Source organism: Bos taurus, chromosome 10 (assembly GCF_002263795.3).
Source record: "Bos taurus isolate L1 Dominette 01449 registration number 42190680 breed Hereford chromosome 10, ARS-UCD2.0, whole genome shotgun sequence".
Taxonomy (NCBI): Eukaryota; Metazoa; Chordata; class Mammalia; order Artiodactyla; family Bovidae; genus Bos; species Bos taurus.
Genome location: NC_037337.1, coordinates 27,769,648 through 27,792,110, shown reverse-complemented (window position 1 = coordinate 27,792,110; position 22,463 = coordinate 27,769,648). Strand labels below are relative to the sequence as shown.

The window sequence follows — 22,463 nt, the reverse complement described above, 5'->3', positions numbered from 1 at the left end:
GCAGTGGTTTCTCTTGTAGTGGAGCATGGACTTTAGGCATGGGCTTCAGTACTTGTAGCCCGTGGGCTCAGTAGTTGCATGTCAATGGGCTGTAGAGCACAGGCTCAGTAGCTGTGGCACATGGGCTTAGCTGTCCCATGGCATATAGGATCCTCCCGGATCAAGAATAGAACCCATGTCCCGTGCTTTGACAGATGGACTCTTCACCATTGATGTACTAGGGAAGCCCCTCTTCCTGTCTTTCTTGATAATACACTCATGGATTATGGGATGTTACAATGATAGTAGTTAAACTGTTATAATGGGAGGAGTTTCTTTTTTAAACCTCTTAAAAGTTGACATATATATTATTATCACTAAACATATATATTTTTTTGAATTAGGTGTATAGCATTTGCTTCTTGATGTTTTTAGGTAAAATGAGCCAAATAGAAATTTAAAAAAAAATCCTAAGTCAACCTAGTTTCTATCTTTCTCTGTTTTACCCACAGGACCATCCAAGAAGGCACAGGAGTGTACAAATGTCAACATATTTATGCCTTTAATTGTTAGAAGAATTAGTGAGATCATATTTTCCAAGTAAAATGTTTAGTTTGCCTCTGTATTCAAAAATATAACAAGATTGTCAAAGTATAAAATGAGGTTGTGAATGTAAATATTCTTTGACAGTTGATACAGAATATGAAATGGAAGATATGATTTTTCATAGATTTTCTAAATAATTCACTTATACTATATAATATGCCATTATCTCAGTTTAATCTCACAGATTAATTTTATAAGAGATCTAAGACTTTATCCTAGAATTGATATTCCATTTTCTCAGCCATCTCATTGCAGTCTTCATGTCTTTGTTCCTCAGTGTGTATATCATTGGGTTCAAGAAAGGAGTGACCACAGAACAAAAGACAGCAAGGAATTTATCTAATGACTCGATGGGGAATGGCCAGGCATAAATGAAGATACATGGTCCGAAGAACAAAAGAACTACTGTGATATGAGCAGTTAAAGTAGACAGAGCCTTGGATGACCTCTCTGAAGGGAGATGCTGGATGGTCACTAAGATGACAGTGTATGAGGTGATTAGGAGAAAAAAGAGCACACAGTGAGCACACCACTGTTAGCAATGACCATGATATCCAACCTATAGGTATCTGTGCAGGCAAGTTTGATGACCCTAGGAAGGTCACAATAAAAGCTGTCTACCTCATTGGGACCACAGAAAGGTAAGTTCACTGCAAAGGCCAACTGGCTCACTGAGTGGAGGAAGCCAGTTCCCCATGCAGCAGCCACAAAGCCAACACATACATAGCCACGCATAATTGTAGTGTAGTGAAGGGGTTTACAGATTGCTACATATCTGTCAAAGGCCATGGCTATAAGGATCATCAACTCACTCCCACCAAAGAAATGAAGGAGAAATATCTGAGCGAGGCAGCCCTTGAACGAGATGACCTTACATTTACTGAAAAAATCAGCAATCGTCTTGGGGGCTGTGACTGAAGACAGACGCAGGTCAATGAGTGAGAGATTGGCCAGCAGGAAGTACATGGGGGAGTGAAGGTGGGAGTCAGAAGCCACAGTTATGACAATAAGAAGGTTTCCAAACACAATTCCTACATAGAATACAAAAAAGAACACAAATAGGAAAATCTGGAGTTCCTGAGAATTGGAGAGTCCTAGAAAAATGAACTCAGTCACCGTGGAGTGATTTGTTTCACTTATTGATTCATTCCAGGAAATATCCTCTGTAGTTACCTTGAATGGAGTGAGAAGAAAGTCAGAAATATTGTGTTCAAATTCAGAGCCCCATTTTGTGTCATTATGTTCACACTCATGATGACATTCTGTGCTTTATTACATAAAGAAATTCAAAATGCCTACAATCTAAACTCAATTTTATCCCACACTCTTTGCCTGGATACGCTTATAGTCCAGTTGTCCAAGCTTTAGTGTTTCCACTTATGTTAGGGCTTATTCCTAATAAAATGCTTTTTTTCATGTTACCCTGTCTGCCAGATTAAATTTATACCCTCACCGTGCATTTATGTCCTCTTTTGCTGAATTCCAAAACAGTTCATATTCTGTGGACCATATCATAGCTCTTAAATACATACAAAACTCTATGACTGTCACATCTACAAAGGCTTTTCACGACATGCATTTTTGAGAGGGTATTTTTAGTAGCCTTATAGTTCATCACAATAATCTTGTATACAGTTATTGGAAACTTCTCTATTAAACTAAAACAAACCCTCGTTCACAATTTAATGTGAGGCAATCACAGTGGGTTTTGTGTGCATCTGTGGATCTTGAATTCATCCTCTTTAAGACTTCTTTTGCCATTTTGTAAATGCAAATACTAATTATATTCCTTCTTATGGTTATTATGAATTTCAACTTTTTTATTTGGTAATTACACAATAGAATTAGATGATTATTAGTAGTGAGAGTTATCACCTCTGATTCATAGAAAAACCCTGGCTCCTCAATAATCATTTAAAAGTTTACTTGTATTCTAAAAATAATCATCATAGCAACATTTCGTTTCCCTATCTTTTAAATGACTGCATTGGATCAAAATTTTTCTAAATCCCCACTAATCTAATACTCTATCAGGATTGAGGGAGGGACATAATTTAAAAATAATTTTCATAATCTCTCAGGAGCTTGGATAGCAATATGAAAACTAAGACAGATGTAGAGATTCAGTCTTATGGGAACTTTACATTTATGAGAATTCTGAAAGAGAAACTAGAAATTATAATAATTTGTAGAGGATAGAATTGATGCTTAACATTTGATAATATGAAAATGCTTAGAAGAAAGATTTATGCCAAAATAAAATTAAAGATGAAAAATAGAAGAAAAGAATAACAACACAAAAATAAGGTTTAAAAATGAGAGAAAGAAGTTAAAAGCAAGAGAATGCCACTGTAGAGGGTGTGAGTTTGATCCCTGATGGGGGAACTTAAGATTTCACATGCTGTGTGGGGTGGTCAAAAAAGTTTAAAAAACAAAATAAAATTAAAAAAAATAAAAATTTAAAAGTGAGGAAAATATTTGCTGAGATAAAATGTGAAGAAATTTTAATAGGAAATGAAATTGGAAAAGGATTCTAGAATGCCTACTATAGGATTCATGATTTATTATGTTGACATGAACTGTTTCAGAATTATGAGCAATTGTTAAATAAATTTCTTTTTTTTTTTTTGGCAATTGTTAAATAAATTTCTAACAAATGGTAAGCAGTTAAATAATAGCCATTATAAAAGGTAGTAATAACAGGACATGTGTCAACACATATATAAGAAAAAAATGATGCTAATTTTTTTTAATTCTGAGTAATTGTGAACACTGTCACAGCTTTAATTCTGATAATAACTATAATAAGAGTTAGCATAGCAATATATAAATAAAGATCATTTTTAGAAGAAGTAATACATTTGGAAGGAAGTAAAGGATGATGATAATAACATGTAAAGTTATTGTTGGAATATCTTTGTAAGTTGCTACCTGAAAGTTAAGAGCCTGAAAAGTGGTCGTTGGATGTAAGTTGTGAAAGTCATTTCATATATGTATTGGGGAGTTCAGAGGTTTTGCAGTAAGTGAAGTAGAAAATGGAACGGTAGCTTGAAGGGGAAGCTACAAAAGAGAGGAGAGGAAATTGACAGGTCTCAAGGAGTCATGAAAGGATAGGGTATGGCTCATCAAATTTCTTGGGGGATTAGTATTATGTTTTCTCTACTTAATCAGTCCTTGGAAATTACATTTTTTCTTCATTATCCATTCCATAGCCCTATCCTAAAGCTCCATATTACTGTTTTTAAAATCCTATAAATATTTAGCAATTCTAATTTATTTCCAAGTATAAAAATAAGTCTAGTAGTAAAACAAGTCATAAAGTCATTTTAGTCCCCTTCTCCTTAGCACAAATATAATCATACTTGTCATTGACAATAAAGAGGATGGGATTCCTATTGTGAGATCATTTCTGACATGATTGATTGATTTGGATGTTTCTTTAAAGTCAAGGAATGTTATTTAGTATTTTCTTTGGATGTTTACTGATGTGAAATCATTTCACTGAGAGAAGACAACAAACTCGATAGTTATGTCAGTATAGATTTACCAAAGTGTTCTCATTTGCAGTGAAAAGATTTTCTACCATGGTAACAAGTAAGAATTCAAATATACTATTCTTCAGCAAAATGAATTTTTTCACCAAACTCAGGATTCTTCCATTTTTTTCTGAAAAATACACATAAAATTGAATTCTATAGAATGGGTTATTACTAATAGAAGCATTTTATTGTCAATACAAATGCTACAGTTTGGTTAGTTCTGCTAATATATTTCACTTTCATATTCTACCTACCTCCTTCATAACTGGAAGACACTACAGCAATTTTCAGAGCAAGGTGTGTAGACTTTTCTTTTATTTGTACTTTCTCATGAAGTATACAATTTCCAAGAGAAGAAAATTGATATAAACTAATCCTCCTTAGCAAATGGCTTCATTAATTAAAAACCATTTGTGGAAGTGACTAGAGGCAGATGAAGAGATCTGAAAATAGTTATCCTGAACTTTGGGTATTGAGAATAACTTTTATAGTCTCACAAGCTTCCCCTGAGGAAATACACAAAATCATCTTGATTTAAGGGTTAATGTCACAGTTTCTTGGCTAACTCAGGTACTTCTATGACCCTCACTGAATTTAAAAGTAAATTTTTAAGGAATCATAGTAAAACAATTGATAAAATTGTGCAATTAAAATTCAGATGTGTTACGAAGAAAGCAAATAATAATGTTTTAGATTTTATAGAAAGCAGATAGCTTAGAATTTGTGGAGAAAATATAGGAAAAATACCTTGACAAATAATAAGTCTAAGTTCTTATTATTTATCATTTTTATTGAGTCGCTTTAATTACCATACAGTGGTTTAAACTGAACTGACTTATCACAGTTAATGTTCCTTAAATCAGTCATACAAAGAATCCAAATGATCTCTCAGCTGTGCTCCATGACCAGCAGACTTTCCAGATTTTACCTGAAACATGCCAACCATCTTCTTTTTTTTTTTTAATTTTTTAATTTTATTTTTAAACTTTACAGTATTGTATTAGTTTTGCCAAATTTCGAAATGAATCCGCCACAGGTATACATGTGTTCCCCATCCTGAACCCTCCTCCCTCCTCCCTCCCTGTACCATCCCTCTGGGTCGTCCCAGTTACCCGCCCGAAGCATCCAGTATCATGCATCGAACCTGGACTGGCAACTCGTTTCATACATGATATTATACATGTTTCAATGCCATTCTCCCAAATCTTCCCACCCTCTCCCTCTCCAACAGAGTCCATAAGACTGTTCTATACATCAATGTCTCTTTTGCTGTCTTGTACACAGGGTTATTGTTACCATCTTTCTAAATTCCATATATATGCATTAGTATACTGTATTGGTGTTTTTCCTTCTGGCTTACTTCACTCTGTATAATAGGCTCCAGTTTCATCCACCTCATTAGAACTGATTCAAATGCATTCTTTTTAATGGCTGAGTAATACTCCATTGTGTATATGTACCACTGCTTTCTTATCCATTCATCTGCTGATGGACATCTAGGTTGCTTCCATGTCCTGGCTATTATAAACAGTGCTGTGATGAACATTGGGGTACACGTGTCTCTTTCCCTTCTGGTTTCCTCAGTGTGTATGCCCAGCAGTGGGATTGCTGGATCATAAGGCAGTTCTATTTCCAGTTGTTTAAGGAATCTCCACACTGTTCTCCATAGTGGCTGTACTAGTTTGCATTCCCACCAACAGTGTAAGAGGGTTCCCTTTTCTCCACACCCTCTCCAGCATTTATTGCTTGTAGACTTTTGGATCACAGCCATTCTGATTGGCGTGAAATGGTATCTCATAGTGGTTTTGATTTGCATTTCTCTGATTATGAGTGATGTTGAGCATCTTCTTTGTTCTAAGTGCCCTTACTTAAAAATGAACACATTGAAGAAGCTGAGATTGCAATGGAGTATCCTTCTCTAGTAAATAAGTCCTTTCAAATACTTACAGAATTGTAGATAATTTTAGAGAATGAATAAAGATATGCTTTGAACACAAATATTGAAAAAAACTGGAAAATAGGCAAAATTTTGCATAATAGAAAATACTAGAGTCTATTTCTAAAACAATATTGTATGAAATACATTATCAAAGTCTAAAAGCAATTTTAATTCTTAATGTAGTGTCATAGTGTTGACCTTCCTATTTATCTAATTAAAATACAAGTATGATGAGAATTGCTTCTTCCTCAATTTTATTGTCTACTGGCTTACATAAAGCCATATTTTATCTTTGGATTACATAATTTCCATAAGAAATATTGATTTCCAATGATGCTTGTTATCAAATGGAAAATACTGATGAAGTTAAATTACATGTATATGTGTGTGTATATATATATATACATATATACAAGTGTACATATCTATCTGTAGATGTAAAATATCCACATGAATATTGAATGCAGCCATGTGGTAACTACAGTTTAGGTTTGGAGGTTAGGTAGAAATATAAGCTGCAACTCTATGTAAATGAAATTCTTTGATTTAATACCTTCTTTTTTGTAGGCGTCTCAGTTTTTTGGGGTTGTTGTTTTATAATTTTATTTATTTATTTTTGGTTGTGCTTGGTCTTTGTTGCTGTATGGACTTTTCTCTAGTTGAGACAATCCGGGGCTACTCTCTAGCTGTGGTTCATGGGCTTCTCATTGCTGTGGCTTCTCTTGTTGCAGAGCACAGACTCTAGGGCATGCAGGCTTCAGTAGTTGCAGCATGTGGGCTCAGTGGCTGGGCTCTAGAGCACAGCCTCAGCAGTTGTGGTCAATGAGCTTAGTTGCTCTGCGGCATATGGGATCCTCCTGGATCAGGGATCAAACCCATGTCCTCTGCATTGGCAGGTGGACTCTACCATTGAACCACTAGGGAAGCACCAACTTCTCAGTTTTTAAAAGCAATAATGAAAATGAACACATTCTATAGTGTTCATGGTGACCACAAGGGTCTTGATGATTCATGACATTCATCTTGTGCTCTCATCAATGAAATCTCTCATGTCACTTCCCTAGAATTTAAAAGCTGTTGACTTAGCCTTGTCATTGCCACCTTCATATCTCTGTTCCTTAAAGTATATATGGCAGGATTTAAGACGGGGGTGACAACAAAGTCCACAATGGCAAAAAATGTATCCAGTGACTTTGTAGGGAAAGGCCATATGTAGAGAAACATGCATGGAAGGAAAAACAAAAACACTACAGTGATGTGAGCTGACAGAGTGAAGAACGCTTTGGATAAATATTTTGAAGAATGTCGTTGGACAGTGATCAGAATGAAGATATATGATATAATTAAGAGAAAGAAGGTGCCCATAGATATAAAGCCACTGTTGGCAGTGACTACAAATTCTAGTTTGTAAGTATCTATGCATGCGAGTTTAATAACCCGAGGAAAATCACAATAAAAGCTCCCCACATTATTAGGTCCACAGAAGGGTAAATTTATGACAAAGACAAACTGAGACACAGCATGAGTCACTCCAATTATCCAAGCAGCAACTACTAAAAACATGCACATTTTGGGATTCATAATAGTTAGATAATGGAGAGGCTTGCAGATTGCTGTGTACCTGTCATATGCCATGGCTATAAGCAGCAGCATCTCCACTCCTCCTGTGACATGGATAAAGAACATTTGTAGCATGCAATTGTGGAAAGAAATGATTTGACAGTCACTGAAAAGATCAGAGATCATCCTGGGAACTGTGGTGGATGAAAGGGCTAGGTCAATGAGTGACAGGTTGGCCAATAGAACATACATGGGGGTATGTAAGTGGGAATCAAAAATCACTGTGACCACAATGAAGACGTTTCCCAGGATAATCCCCAAATACAATACAGAGAAGAAGAGAAAAAGTAAAAACTGCATCCCTAAGGATTGTGTAAGTCCCAGTAACACAAATTCAGTTACCACAGAGCCATTTACTTGGTCCATTGAATCATAAAGAAGAGAAGACTGTCAAGTGACCTGCAACAAAAGAAAGAAGGGATCAACCTAATACAACTTAAATGTTGATAATTTAAAATTGGTCCTTTAACTTAAATGATTGTAGACTACTTACAAAATAATGGGAACCAGGGTATAAAATATTGAATACAACAAAGCTTCACTCAGAGACAATCTTTTGCTTTAAATGATCCTATTTATTTAAATATGTGAGCAATCAGACAATTTATGGTGTTAGGAAAGAACATATAACATAAACTCAAGGAATACAGATGAAGTGAAATAATAAAAGTTAAAAACCAAAATACTGAATCCTAGAAAATTGGAAGAGGGTATAAGAGCATATAAAATGATTTAAAAATAGATAACCTTTAAAAAATATAATCATGAACAATAAAGTTCAATAGAAGTTAGAAATGAATATGAGAAGTGTTAGTCACTCAGTTATGTTCAACTCTTGGAGACCTCTGTAGCCCACCAAGCTCCTCTGTGCATGAAATTCCCCAGACAAGAATACTGGTGTGGGTTGACATTTCCTTCTCCAAGGGATCTTCCTGATCCAGGGGTTGAACCTGGATCTCCTGTATTGCAGGCAGATTCTTTACCATCTGATACACTACACATATTAGAAATGAGTATAGACATTCCTAATAACTGTTAAGTTACCTCTGAATGGTATTTCCTACATGTACTTAAAAACAATCTCTTACGTGAATTTGAAATACCATAGACAGACAAAAGATTGATATCTTCATAATATTTTTTAAAAGTTCAAATCATTTAATAAAACCTCTGAGGCCTAATAGATAAATGGACAAATGATATGAAGAGAGAATTCAGAAAAGTAAACTATGTATTTTTGCATATATATATATATATATATATATATATATATATATCTTCCTCAGAAATCAAATCAAATATAAAGCTATTATTTTTCTATTAAGTTAAAAAAGTTTTATAGTATTGTTGTCAAAACCAACACTCATTGAGATAGGCACATTCGTACACCCTTGATAAGAAATATAGACTAATCTAAAATTAAGAAAATATTTTGAAATGGTACTGATGAACATAGTAGAGAAGGGACTTGACACACAGAGGGAAGGTGAGGGTAGGACGAATTGAGAAAGTAGCATGGACGTGTATACGCTGTAATGTGTGAAAGAGATAGTGGGATGTTGCTATGTAACACAGGGAGCCCAGCCTGGTGCTCCTTGATGATCTAGAGGTGGGGGTTGGGAGCAGTGGAGGGAGGCTCAAGAGCGTGCATGAGTGTGGCAGAAAGCAACACAACAAGATAAAGCGATTTTCCACCAATTAAAAAAGAAACTAAAGATTATTAAAGAAAATATTTTGAAATCATGTGTCAAGAATCTTGACTCCGTACCACTTGCTGCAGTAGTACTCCTTGTGGAATTCTATTTGTATCGAAAAAGATTTTTGCACAAAAATATTTGTCATACTTTACAGTTGATAAAACTTTGAATAATTTAGATGTCACACATTAGGTTTAATTCTGTTATGAAGGAAAATATTATAGTTAGTAAAATAAGTTAATAGAAATTTATAGTAGCATTATTAAGAATTTTATTTATAATATTAAGTGTATGAAAAGTAAACAGATTGCATAGTACAGTAGTTGACTTTTATTTTTTAGAACTTGAAAAATCCTTTAGATTTTAAATATCTTTCAGTATAGCTATCATATTTATATTAGATTTTTTGATAAAAACATCCAAGAGCATAGAGAGCTAAAGGATGATTTATTAAGAAGGTTCAAAAACAAAGAATAAGTTGTAATTATTAGAAGATGAGCTGGAGAAGTCAAGGACTTTAACACTTCTCTCATCCAATTAGACATTTTCATAAGCTGTCAGAATTGATTAATAGATGATAGTACTAGGGCAGAATGTAGCTAAATAAGTATAGTGTCCTGATGGATCTGGATTTTGATGGTGGAAATAGGAAAGGTTTGATTAACTTCCTATTTCAGCAATATACTATTGTTTCTGTTGCCTCTTGATTAATTTTTCTATTGTCTTCTACCTTCTCTCACCTAGATGTTCTAAAAACCCTTCCTAGCATTTTCTCTGAAAACTATGATAACCATTTGAAATTTATTCATTCAGTTATCAATGGACTTCATATCCATATTTAAATCACCCAGGTCACAGGGGTGTAAGGGCAAAGAATTTGGGGAGTGGAATTGAATCTGGGGAGCATTATAGAGTTCAGAAAGTCATCCCTAGAAGATTTCATGGCAATACCCTCTATTCTGCTGAGCAGAAGGTGTTGATTTCCTGATCTCATCATTCAAGTCACTATCTTAGAGTAATGAAGCTGAAGCTTAAGAATCATGTTGACTGCTTATGATCAACGATTTTATCCTATAAAGCTAACATTAAACATATAAACTCAATTCTTCAAGTCTCCATCATCATGAAAGTGGATGTTTCATCTTATAAAAACAATTGAAGTTTTCTCTAAATTGATTTGTCGTATTTGAAAATTTCCACCTGTATTAGCTTAGTACTGCTGAAATGGTGCTTGTCTTGGAGTGTGAGTGATAATTAAGTTTTTTAAACTGGAGAAGGAAATGGCAACCCACTCCAGTACTCTTGCCTGGAAAATCCCATGGATGGAGGAGCCTGGTGGGCTGCAGTCCATAGGTCGCAAAGAGTCAGACACGACAGAGTGAGCTCACTCACTCACAAAGAGAAAAATCCAATACTCTTTGAGTCTATTAGCCTAAAGACTATAAGAGTCCATTTAAAAGTGTAATTAAATTTATTGATAATCTTTAATTATGCTGCTGCTGCTGCTAAGTCGCGTCAGTCGTGTCCGACTCTGTGTGACCGCATAGACAGCAGCCCAACAGGCTCCACTGTTCCTGGGATTCTCCAGGCAAGAATGCTGGAGTGGGTTTGGTATAATTACAATATAAAACATGGCGCTATAAGCATAGTAGTGTGGTGAAGTCAGTCAGTAACATGTCTAGGGAACAGGCAGGAAAGAAGATCTAAAGAAAGAGGAAGAATGAAAATAGAAAGGGAGTGAAGAATTAAACGAAAACAGGGGATGGAATAAATAAAATCTAGGACAAATAAAGAGGATAAAATGATGATCAAAAGAGACATTGGTGCAATGTTGCACATCTTTGCTTAATTGCCTGTCATTGTTTACATCAACACACATCAATACATTATGAACACCTAAGAGTGTGAGCTTTATCTGCATTTCGATTCACTATTTTAGTACATTTTGCCTGAAAGGATGGAAAGTAATAATAAAATTTTAGGGAAAATAGTCACTGATATGAAGAAAAGTTAAGACATTAAGCAAATAAATAATGGATGTGGCAGAGGGGTTTGACAGTATGGAGTGGGTATAGTTTTGGCATAGTGGTTCAGCTGACAGGTCACCTCTAAAACATTAGGAAGTAACTGATTAAAAACACCCCTTTAACTTCCAGTCAGTATTTTGCTTTCCTTATTTCTAATATTTATAGCTTTTTGTAAAATGTAAAAATTAAAGTTCATTACGTAGGTACACTTTCTGCTTTGTCCAACACTGTGTCTCTTGACTAAAACAGGCTGGCACATAGAAAAAGCTCAAGGAATATTTGAAGAATAAATTGTCCAGAAATTATCACTAAATTGCCCAAGTAAACAAAATAGAAGTCCTCACAAATATATAGAGAAATTGAAGTTAACAACACCTTCTCCACAAGCTTGTGCTTCCTAATGAGATATGTATATATATATATATATATATATATATATATATAAAACCTAATGAGATATGTGTGTATATATATATATATATACACATATACACATATATATAACCTAATGAGATATGTGTGTATATATATATAATCATGAGTATTTAAGATAAATGAAGGGCCCACCCATTCTGTTATAAACATCTAGAATTAATGTGTATCATTATTCAAGAAGTCCTGATGACCTGAGAGTGCTTGTTTGGAGAAAAAGACCACATACTTGGTTTCTCTGCCTTCTTAGGAAACACTGGTGACTGTGTGAAGTTCCCAGGAGTTCTTCAAAAGCCAAGTCCCCTTAGAACTTTCCATCTCTCCTATTGGAGATTTAAAATTTATCAGTTATCCAATACCTGGAGAGACAAATCTTTAAACAAAAAAGATTATTAGAATGATACATTTTTATAGAAGTAGGAAAGAACTTTGAGATTATATTGTCCAGTTATTTCATTCTACAGATGGAAAACAACCCAGTGAGGTTAAATGCCCAGTGTATTTGCAGGAATACATTCACAGAGCCAGTACTAGAAGTCAGCCTAACTCAGTCCAATGACCTTCCTCACTCACGATCTACACCTGCTTGTAGGAAAAGTCATTAAAAAGCTAGACTGTTTATATTTGATAGTATCACACCAAATTGGAAGAGTCATATTCATCCCTGAGTTCTCTTTCCTTTTAAAATAAAATGAGCCGTCCCTTTCTGAAAGACTATTTTTTTCCCCATTGGGTATTGCTCTTCCTTATCCCCTCTCCTATTTCTTCAAACAACCTGGCCAGTCCTTGAACAGTTCTCTTTCAGAATTTTCAGCCAGCATCTCCTCTGTACCGTCCTCTGGCACAACACCAGAATCTTCTTTGAATCTGAGCATATGCTCTCAGTCTAGGCATTGGTTGGAGCCTTCAAATTCAGAGGAAAGTAATAGTGAAGGAGAGGGAATCACACTAGAATCCTGGAGGCTGAGGACTGAGATTTCCTTTTGTTTTAAAACAGAATTTGGTCCTTAAATAGTATAGGAATACGTGAGTCCGGAACTCTGTTTTGCACAATGGAAAACGAAGTTTAAAATGAATTGGAAAGCACAAAAGCCAGAAACGTGAATCTTGAAAATTTTCTCATTAAGAAGTTAAAAATATCAGAAGGTATATGTGTGTGTGTGTGTAATTAATTTTAGAAGACAATGCAATTCAATGATTGAAATTTGATCATAGGAAAGAGATGGTATAGGATGAAAGGAAAAATAGATTTCAAAAGAGAAAACTGACACAATATTTTACAGGGGAACAGAAATTGAAGGAAGGTCGAGGGTTATGGGGAGAGGGAAGCAACCGTGACAGGGATGGTTTTGTAATTTAAAAGTGTCTTTCTTACTTGCCTGTTCAGTCACAGGGTGTATATTTTTAGAAGAAGAGAAAGTCAGAGAGTGTACTCTTTTATATTTGTAAAAAGCACTCCCACCTCTCTCAAAGACAAAGCTATATATAAGATTCTCCATAATGAGAAATAACCTAATTAGCTGCATAAGAGAGTGACTCGCTACTGCTGCAAAGATGGCTAATACTCAGCCCATTATTAGATTCTCTTGGGGACTAAATCTTTGAGTCACATTGGTTTCCCCAAGAGAGAAATATTGAAAAATTTTTCTGGTGATGAAATAGAGGGAAAGAAGGAAGGTATTTAAAAAAAAATTATTGGGATATAGTTGAGTTACAATGTTGTATTAGTTTCAGGTGTACAGCAAAGTGAATCTGTTTTACAGGAAGATTTTGACATAACATATTGGATTGTATAATAAAAATCCCTCTTTATGGTGGATGATCTTGCTTTGAGTGACTGAGATGAAGGTGTGAAAATAAACCCTGAGAAACAAGATATTCATAGTACCAGACTTGAAGAAATAAATCTAAACCCTTGATAGGTAAAGATAATTCTCATAATTCATGGTACTTTCCCTGTTTTTAATCATGGCAGATGTTTACCTGTGACTCTACTTGTGCTCATAAACTTTGGACTACTGGGGATGAAGGTCTTAAATGGTTTTGAACTTTATTTTTCCTGATTTGACTGTATACAAGTAAGTTTTGGGTTTGTTGGATCGATGTCTGAAGAGAAAAGAATGTAGGGAGTTATTTTGAGTTGTCTGTAATAGGAGCATATTTACCTGAGAAGGAGATAATTATTCAGATGACCTGTAACAATCATCAAGGTAAGCCTAGTGGATTTCTCTGAAAAAGGCTGACTTTATCTTTGATATGTACGTAAAAAAAAATTTGATCTCCAGGTTACCATGGTGGGCTCAAGGTATCAAAGCTCTATCTTTGTTTAGAGTTGTATATCATTTTCTCCTGCCCAAAAGCCATATACTCTAGAAGAGCAGCAGAGTTATGGCTTGTCTAAATTAATTTTGGTAAAATAGTGACATTCCAAATTAGTGGAAAATTTCTCCTGTTTCCCTCCCCCACACCCAGGGCTTGTCCATAACACTGTGAGCAGTAAGTGTGTGTGCTGTGCTTAGTTGCTCAGTCATGTCTGACTCTGCGATCCTATGGACTGTGGCCGGCCAGGCTCCTCTGTACATGGGGATTCTCCAGGCAAGAATACTGGAGTGGATTACCATGCCCTCCTCCAGGCAATCTTCCCAACCCAGGGATCAAACCCAGGTCTCTCACATTGAAAGCAGATTCTTTACCATCTGAGCCACCAGAGAAGCTCTATGAGCAGTATAGAACTTCATAAATCATTCTACCATGCCAGTAGAACGATTGTCCTTTTGTTCCAAGTGAGGAGATTGGGGTACCAGGGAAAACAGCATATTCAGATGAATAAGGGAGAATATAGGCAGAAATAGAGTTCTAGGAAGCTGGGCGCTAGGCACAGAGCATCTCCTGGGGCTATGTGAGTTTCTCTCCTGGGGCATGCGACACAAGTTAGTTGGCAGTGGAGAAACCTCAGTCCCAGTAGAAGATCAGAAATTGTTAATGTAGAGTTCTTGAGACCTGAGAGTATCAGAGAGGCCTGATACCAGTGATTCACAGGCTGAGATTGGCTCAAGATTTGAATCGACCAAGCCTGTAAAAAGAACTCACTGGCATATTTCGCAGTAGATTTCAGTTCTACTTAAGGAGATAGAGGCAGAAAAAATTAATTAAGGAGAGACAAGTAGACAAAAAAGGGGAGGATTTTTTAAATCTGTGTGATCTTTGATCAGAAGTAAAAAGAAATCCCAACTGCTATGCAACAAATTATTCACATTGTTAATTTTTATTCTTTGTTGGGTTTATTAATTAATTAATTTCTATTTTTTTAAATAAAGTTTTTTGTAGTATAGTTGCTGTACAATGTTGTGTTAGTTTCTGCTGTACAGTGAAGTGAATCAGCTATCCATATACATTTATCCCCTCTTTTTTGGATTCCCTTCTTACTTGGATCAACACAGAGCACTGAGTTGAGTTCCCTTTGCTATACAGTAGGTTCTCATTACTTATCTATTTTATACATAGTAATGTATATATGTCATTCCCAGTCTCCCAATTCATCCCACCCTCCTTGCCCCCTTGGTGTCCATACATTTGTTTTATATGTCTGCGTCTCTGTTTCTGCTTTGCTAACAGGTTCATTTGTACCATTTTGTCTAGATTCCACAGTTCATTTCAGCCGCACAGGTGTGTCCGACTCTTTGTGACCCCATGGACTGCAACATGCCAGGCTTCCCTGTCCATCACCAACTCTCAGAGTTTGCTCAAACTCACATCCACCGAGTCAGTGATGCCATCCAACCATCTCATCCTCTATCATCACCTTTTCCTCCTGCTTTCAATCTTTCCCAGCACCAGGGTCTTTTCAAATGAGCCAGTTTTTTGCATCAGGTGGCCAAAGTATTGGAGCTTCAGCTTCAGCATCAGTCCTTCCAATGAATATTCGGGGCTGATTTGCTTTAGGATTTGATCTTCTTGCAGTCCAAGGAACTCTCAAAAGCCTTCTCCAACACCACAGTTCAAAACATCAATTCTTTGGCACTCAGCTTGCTTTGTAGTCCAACTTTCACATCCATACATGAACTAGCAAAACCATAGCTTTGACTAGATGGACTTTTTTTTTTAAATTTTATTTTATTTTTAAACTTTACATAATTGTATTAGTTTTGCCAAATATCAAAATTAATCCACCACAGGTATACATGTGTTCCCCATCTTGAACCCTCCTCCCTCCTCCCTCTCCATACCATCCTTCTGGGTCGTCCCAGTGCACTAGCCCCAAGCATCCAGTATGGTGCATCAAACCTGGACTGGCATTTTGTTTCATACATGATATTATACATGCTTCAATGCCATTCTCCCAAATCTTCCCACCCTCTCCCTCTCCCATAGAGTCCATGAGACTGTTCTATGCATCAGTGTCTCTTTTGCTGTCTCATACACAGGGTTATTGTTACCATCTTTCTAAATTCCATATATATGCATTATTATACTTGGCAAAGTGATGTATCTGTTTTTTAATATGTTGTCTAGGTTGGTCATAGGTTTTCTTACAAGGAGCAAGCATCCTTTAATTTCAAGGCTGCAATCACCATCTGCAGTGATTTAGGAGCCCAAGAAAATAAAGCCTCTCACTGTTCCCATTGTTTCTCCATCTATTTGCCATGGAGTGATGGGACCAGATGACATGATCTTTGTTTTTTGAATGTTGAGTTTTAAGCCAGATTTTTCTGGCTTTCTCTCCTTTTTGACTTTCATCAAGAAGCTCTTTAGTCCCTCTTCACTTTCTGCCATAAGGGTGGTGTCATCTGCATATCTGAGGTTACTGATAAATTTCCTGGCAATCTTGATTCCAGCTTGTGCTTCATCCAGTCTGGCATTTTGAATGATGTACTCTGCATAAAAATTAAATAATATATGCAGGGAGACAATATATAGCCTTGACATACTCCTTTCCAATTTGAAACTAGTCTGTTGTTCCATGTCCAGTTCTAACTGTTGCTTCTTGACCTGCATACAGATTTCTCAGGAGGTAGGTAAGGTGGGTGGTATGGTATTCTAATCTCTTTAAGAATTTTCCACAGTTTGTTGTGATCCACACAGTCAAAGGCTTTGTCGTAATCAATAAAGCAGAAGTAGATTTTTTCTTGGAACTCTCTTGCTTTTTCGATGATCCAATGGATGTTGGCAATTTGATCTCTGGTTCCTCTGCCTTTTCTAAAACCAGCTTCAACATTTGGAAGTTCTCAGATCACATACTGTTGAAGCCTAGCTTGGAGACTTTTGAGCATTACTTTGCTAGTGTGTGAGATGAGTGCAATTGTATGGTAGTTTGAACATTCTTTGACATTGCTTTTCTGTAGGATTGGAATGAAACTGACCTTTTTCAGTCCTGTGGCCACTGCTGAGTTTTCCAAATTTGCTGCCTAATGAGTGCAGCACTTTCACAGCATCATCTTTTAGGATTTGAAATAGCTCAGCTGGAATTCTATCACCTCCACTAGCTTTGTTCATGGTGATACTTCCTAAAACACACTTGACTTTGCATTTCAGGATGTCTGGCTCTAGGTGACTGATCTCACCATGGTGATTATCTGGGTCATTAAGTTGTTGTTGTTTTTTTTTTTTTTTTGTATAGTTCTTCTGTATATTCTTGCCACCTCTTCTTAATATCTTCTGCTTCTCTTAGGTCCATATTATTTCTGTCCTTTATTGAGCCCATCTTTGCATCAAGTGTTCCCTTGGTATCTCTGATTTTCTTGAAGTGATCTCTAGTCTTTCCCATTCTATTGTTTTCTCTATTTCTTTGCATTGATCACTGAAGAAGGTTTTTGTATCTCTCTTTGCTATCCTTCAGAACTCTGCATTCAGATGGGTATATCTTTCCTTTTCTCCTTTGCCTTTAGCTTCTCTTCTTTTCTCAGCTATCTGTAAACCCTTCTCAGACAACCATTTTGCCTTTTTGCATTTCTTTTTCTTGGGGATGATTCTGACTACTGTTTCCTGTACACTGTCATGAACCTTTGTCCATAGTTCATTGGGCACTTTGTATATCAGATCTAGTCTCTTGAATCTATTTCTCACTTCCACTGTATAATCATAAGGGATTTGATTTAGGTCATGCCTGAATGGAAATAGATGGGGAAACAGTGGAAACAGTGTCAGAATTTATTTTGGGGGGCTCAAAAATCACTGCAGATGGTGATTGCAGCCATGAAATTAAAAGACACTTACTCCTTGGAAGGAAAGTTATGACCAACCTTCATACCATATTAAAAAGCATAGACATAAATTTGCCAACAAAGGTCTGTCTAGTCAAGGCTATGGTTTTTCCAGTAGTCATGTATGAATGTGAGAGATGGACTGTGAAGAAAGCTGAGCACTGAAAAATTGAGGCTTTTGAACTGTGGTGTTGGAGAAGATTCATGAGAGTCCCTTGGACTGCAAGGAGATCCAACCAGTCCATTTTAAAGGAGATTAGTCCTAGGTGTTCATTGGAAGGACTGATGCTAAAGCTGAAACTCCAATACTTTGGCCACCTCATGTGAAGAGTTGACTCACTGGAAAAGACTCTGATGCTGAGAGGGATTGGGGGCAGGAGGAAAAGGGGACGACAGAGGATGAGATGGCTGGATGGCATCACTGACTCGATGGACGTGAGTTTGAGTGAACTCCAGGAGTTGGTGATGGACAGGGAGGCCTGGTGTGCTGCAATTCATGGGGTCCCAAAAAGTTGGACACGACTGAGAGACTAAACTGAACTGAACTGAACGGTCTAGTGGTTTTCTCCACTTTCTTAAATTTCAGTCTGAATTTGGTAATAAGAAGTTCATGTTCTGAGCAACAGTCAGCTCCCAGTCTTATTTTGGCTGACTGTATAGAGCTTCTCCATGTTTTGCTGCAAAGAATATAATCAATCTGATTTTGGTATTGACCATCTGGTGATGTCCATGTGTAGAGTCTTCTCTTGTGTTGTTGTAAGAGGGTGTTTGCTATGACCAGTGCATTCTCTTGGCAAAACTTTGTTGCCATTCTTCATTTTGTACTCCAAGGTCAAATTTGCCTGTTACTTCAGGTATCTCTTGACTTCCTACTTTTGCATTCCAGTCCCCTATAATGAAAAGGACATCTTTTTTGTGTGTTAGTTCTAGAAGGTCTTGTAGGTCTTCATAGAACCATTCAACTTCAGCTTATTCAGCATTACTGGTCAGGGCATAGACTTGTATTATTGTGATATTGAATGGTTTGCCTTGGAAACAAACAGAGATCATTCTGTTGTTTTTGAAATTGCACCCAAGTATTGCATTTTGGATTCCTCTGTTGACTATGATGGTTACTCCATTTCTTTTAAGGGATTCTTGCCCACAGTAGTAGATACAATGGTCATCTAAATTCAATTCACCCATTCCAGTCCAGTTTAGTTCACTGATTCCTAAAATGTCAATGTTCACTCTTTCCATCCATGTTTGACCACTTCTAATTTACCTTGATTCATAGACCTGACCCAGGGTCCCATGTAGTATTGCTCTTTACAGTATCAGACTTTACTTCCAGCACCAGTCACATCCACAACTGGTCATTGTGTTTGCTTTGGCTCCTTCTCTTCATTCTTTCTGGAGTTATTTCTCCACTCTTCTCTAGGAACCTACCTACCTGGGAATTCGTCTTTCAGTGTCCTATCTTTTTGCCTTTTCATACTGTTCATGGGGTTCTCAGGGCAAGAAAACTGAAATGGTTTGCCATTCCCTTCTTCAGTGGACCATGTTTTGTCAGAACTCCCCACCATCACCTGTCCATCTTGGGTGGCCCTACACCCAAATGAGGCATGGCTCATCATTTGATTGAGTTAGACAAGGCTGTGGCCCATGTGATCAATTTGATTAGTTTTCTGTGACTATGGGTTTCATTCTGTCTGCCCTCTGAGGGATGAGGATAAGAGGCTCATGGAATCTTCCTGATGGGAGAGAATGACTGTGGAGGAAACTGGGTCTTGTCTGATGGGCGGGGGCATGCTCAGTAAATTCCACATGTATGTGTTTATATAGGATTTTTTTTTCTCATTATGACCTCACTCTGTATTTAATGACAAATGTTTATTGATTGTTTTCTATACTGTTGCTACTGATACTGATGTTTGGCAGTAAATATGATGGCAGCATTAAACAGCTCCTTTTCTCATGGAAGTTAAGTGTAATGAGGAAAACTTACATTGAATAGGAAATCAGGAGTGTCACTAATGTTACAGAAGTGGTAATAAGGAGTGCTATAACAATACACAATAAGAAGAGAGTTCGTGAACCCAGGTCCTGGGAATTATTCCCTGGTAAAGTGTTGCTGAAACTGAGGTGTGAAGAATAAGTAGATGTTACTAGGTGAATCATGAAAGACAAGTGTTTCAGACAGAATGATTCATCAGTGTGAAGCGTCAGAGATAAAAGAGTTTGAAGTTTCCAGGCAAGTTTAAAAAACCACCAAATTGAATCTGAAATTAAAGGGAAAGAGCATGTTGTTCTCAGGGGCAGGAGACATGGTGGGAACCAGGTCTCTGGTGGCCTGATAAACTTTGAAAGAGAGGTAATGTTTTAATTTAAGGTCTATGACAATTACGTTAAAGTCATTGAGCAAAACAACTACATGGTTAGATTTATATTTTTAAAAACCTCTCTACTGAAATGAAGATAATGGGATAAGATTTGAAGCATGAAGACCACATAGTTGACTTAAAATTCTATTCTAAAAAATAATATGTGATGGTTTCAACAAGAATGGTGACATTGTAGAAGAAAATAAGGGGAGGTATATAAGAAATGTTTATAAAGTGGAATTAATAGACTTGCTGATTTATTGAATATTGAGGGTCAGAGTGAGAGAGGAGTTCATTATTACCCCAGATTTTGGGTTGAGCTACTGGGCAAGTGTTTGAGCCGTTTATTGTGACTTTGAAAGAACAGGAGGTTTGAGGTGAAGCCATGGGAATGGATGCAACCTAGGGACAGAATATAAAGTGAGAACAGGCTAAAGATGCAATTCTGAGGAACCCTAAGTTTGTTGGTTGAACAAATGAGGGAAATTCAGCAAACAGATGCTGGGAAGATATTACCCAAGAGGTAGGAGGTAAACCAGGAGATTATAGTGATTTAGAGGCCCAGTGGAGTATTTGAAGGAAGGAGTTATCAGCAGTAATTAAGTTAAAAAGAAATTCCTGTCCAGATGAATAAGAAAAAAGGATGCTTGGGGCTGGTGCACTGGGATGACCCAGAGGGATGGTATGGGGAGGGAGGAGGGAGGAGGGAGGAGGGTTCAGGATGGGGAACACATGTATACCTGTGGCAGATTTATTTTGATATATGGCAAAACCAATACAATATTGCAAAGTTAAATAAAATAAAATTAAAAAAAATAAAAAAACATTAAAAAAAGAAAAAATTTAAAAGACATATTAGATTGTTTTATTTATACAGAGGAGACAGAGATGTTACTGTATATTCCTGTAACTTTAACGAAGTCTTTATTCTAGATGTAGAAATCCTCAATTAAATTGATTATGCCACCCGGTGTACGAGACAGCAAAAGAGACACTGATGTATAGAACAGTCTTATGGACTCTGTGGGAGAGGGAGAGGGTGGGAAGATTTGGGAGAATGGCAATGAAACATGTAAAATATCATGTAGGAAACGAGTTGCCAGTCCAGGTTCGATGCATGATGCTGGATGCTTGGGGCTGGTGCACTGGGATGGCCCAGAGGGATGGTATGGGGAGGGAGGAGGGAGGAGGGTTCGGGATGGGGAACACATGTATACCTGTGGCGGATTCATTTTGATATTTGGCAAAACTAATACAATTATGTAAAGTTTAAAAATAAAATAAAATTGGAAGAATAAAAAAAAAGGAAAAAAAAATAAATTGATTATGCCTCAACCTTTTTGGCTTTCTATTATTCCAAGGTTATCAAACACAGATACATAAACTCTTGTATTGGGCCATGGGGTAAAGGGGGGGGTGGTGCTTGTGGTGGTGGTGGGGTGGTGGTTTGACAGACCAGGAAACCATATTCAAGGAAACCAGGACCTCTAAATACACATTCTTGGGTGATTATTATGCTGTGAAGCAGCTATTAATTATACATCTTTTAAAAGAATAAATTGAGCTAGTTGAATGTTAGAAGGTCTTCACATTCAGGATAACAGAGAAGCAGAAAAAAAGTGCAAAAATATTTGATCTAAATTCATCTAAAATATTGATAGTGTTAAAGAAATTCTGTACATGCAATCACTGAAATCTAAACAAAATTGAAATGGCATCCTAAACTGAAAAAGCTCAGGGTGTAGTCAAGTCTTGAATTCAGGGCTAAACATAAATAATAACAGTTGATTTTATTCTTACTGTTAATTAAAATAAAATTAAAATAGAAAATTAGAAGTATATACTTTATTTATAATTTACCCAAACCTACATTTTAGATTCTTAATCTATTAGCTTACTATGAGATATATTTGTCAATTTTTGAGTTATTTATTTATAATTGAGAGTAATTACACCCAGCAAGTCCTAGGAAATGGCACCAGAAAATGGTTTTGAATGTTAAGTTTACACGTGGAGGTCAGCTTAGTTTTCTTTTCTCATCTCTTTTCTCCATGAACGTAG

The 22,463-nt window shown here is 36.5% G+C and overlaps 1 protein-coding gene and 1 pseudogene across 1 annotated transcript; both read right to left on the bottom strand.

Annotated features, from left to right (window-relative positions):
• OR4F4P (olfactory receptor family 4 subfamily F member 4, pseudogene) lies at positions 791–1,725 on the bottom strand (annotated as a pseudogene).
• OR4G2 (olfactory receptor family 4 subfamily G member 2) lies at positions 7,111–8,049 on the bottom strand. Its single transcript, NM_001390434.1, has one exon. The coding sequence runs from the start codon at positions 8,047–8,049 to the stop codon at positions 7,111–7,113; it is 939 nt and encodes a 312-aa protein (NP_001377363.1).
• Positions 8,050–22,463: the final 14,414 nt, after the last annotated feature.

What these genes read in the sequence shown, in the direction of transcription:
- OR4G2 (NM_001390434.1), bottom strand. Translation starts at nt 8,049, where the DNA reads ATGGACCAAGTAAATGGCTCTGTGGTAACTGAATTTGTGTTACTGGGA.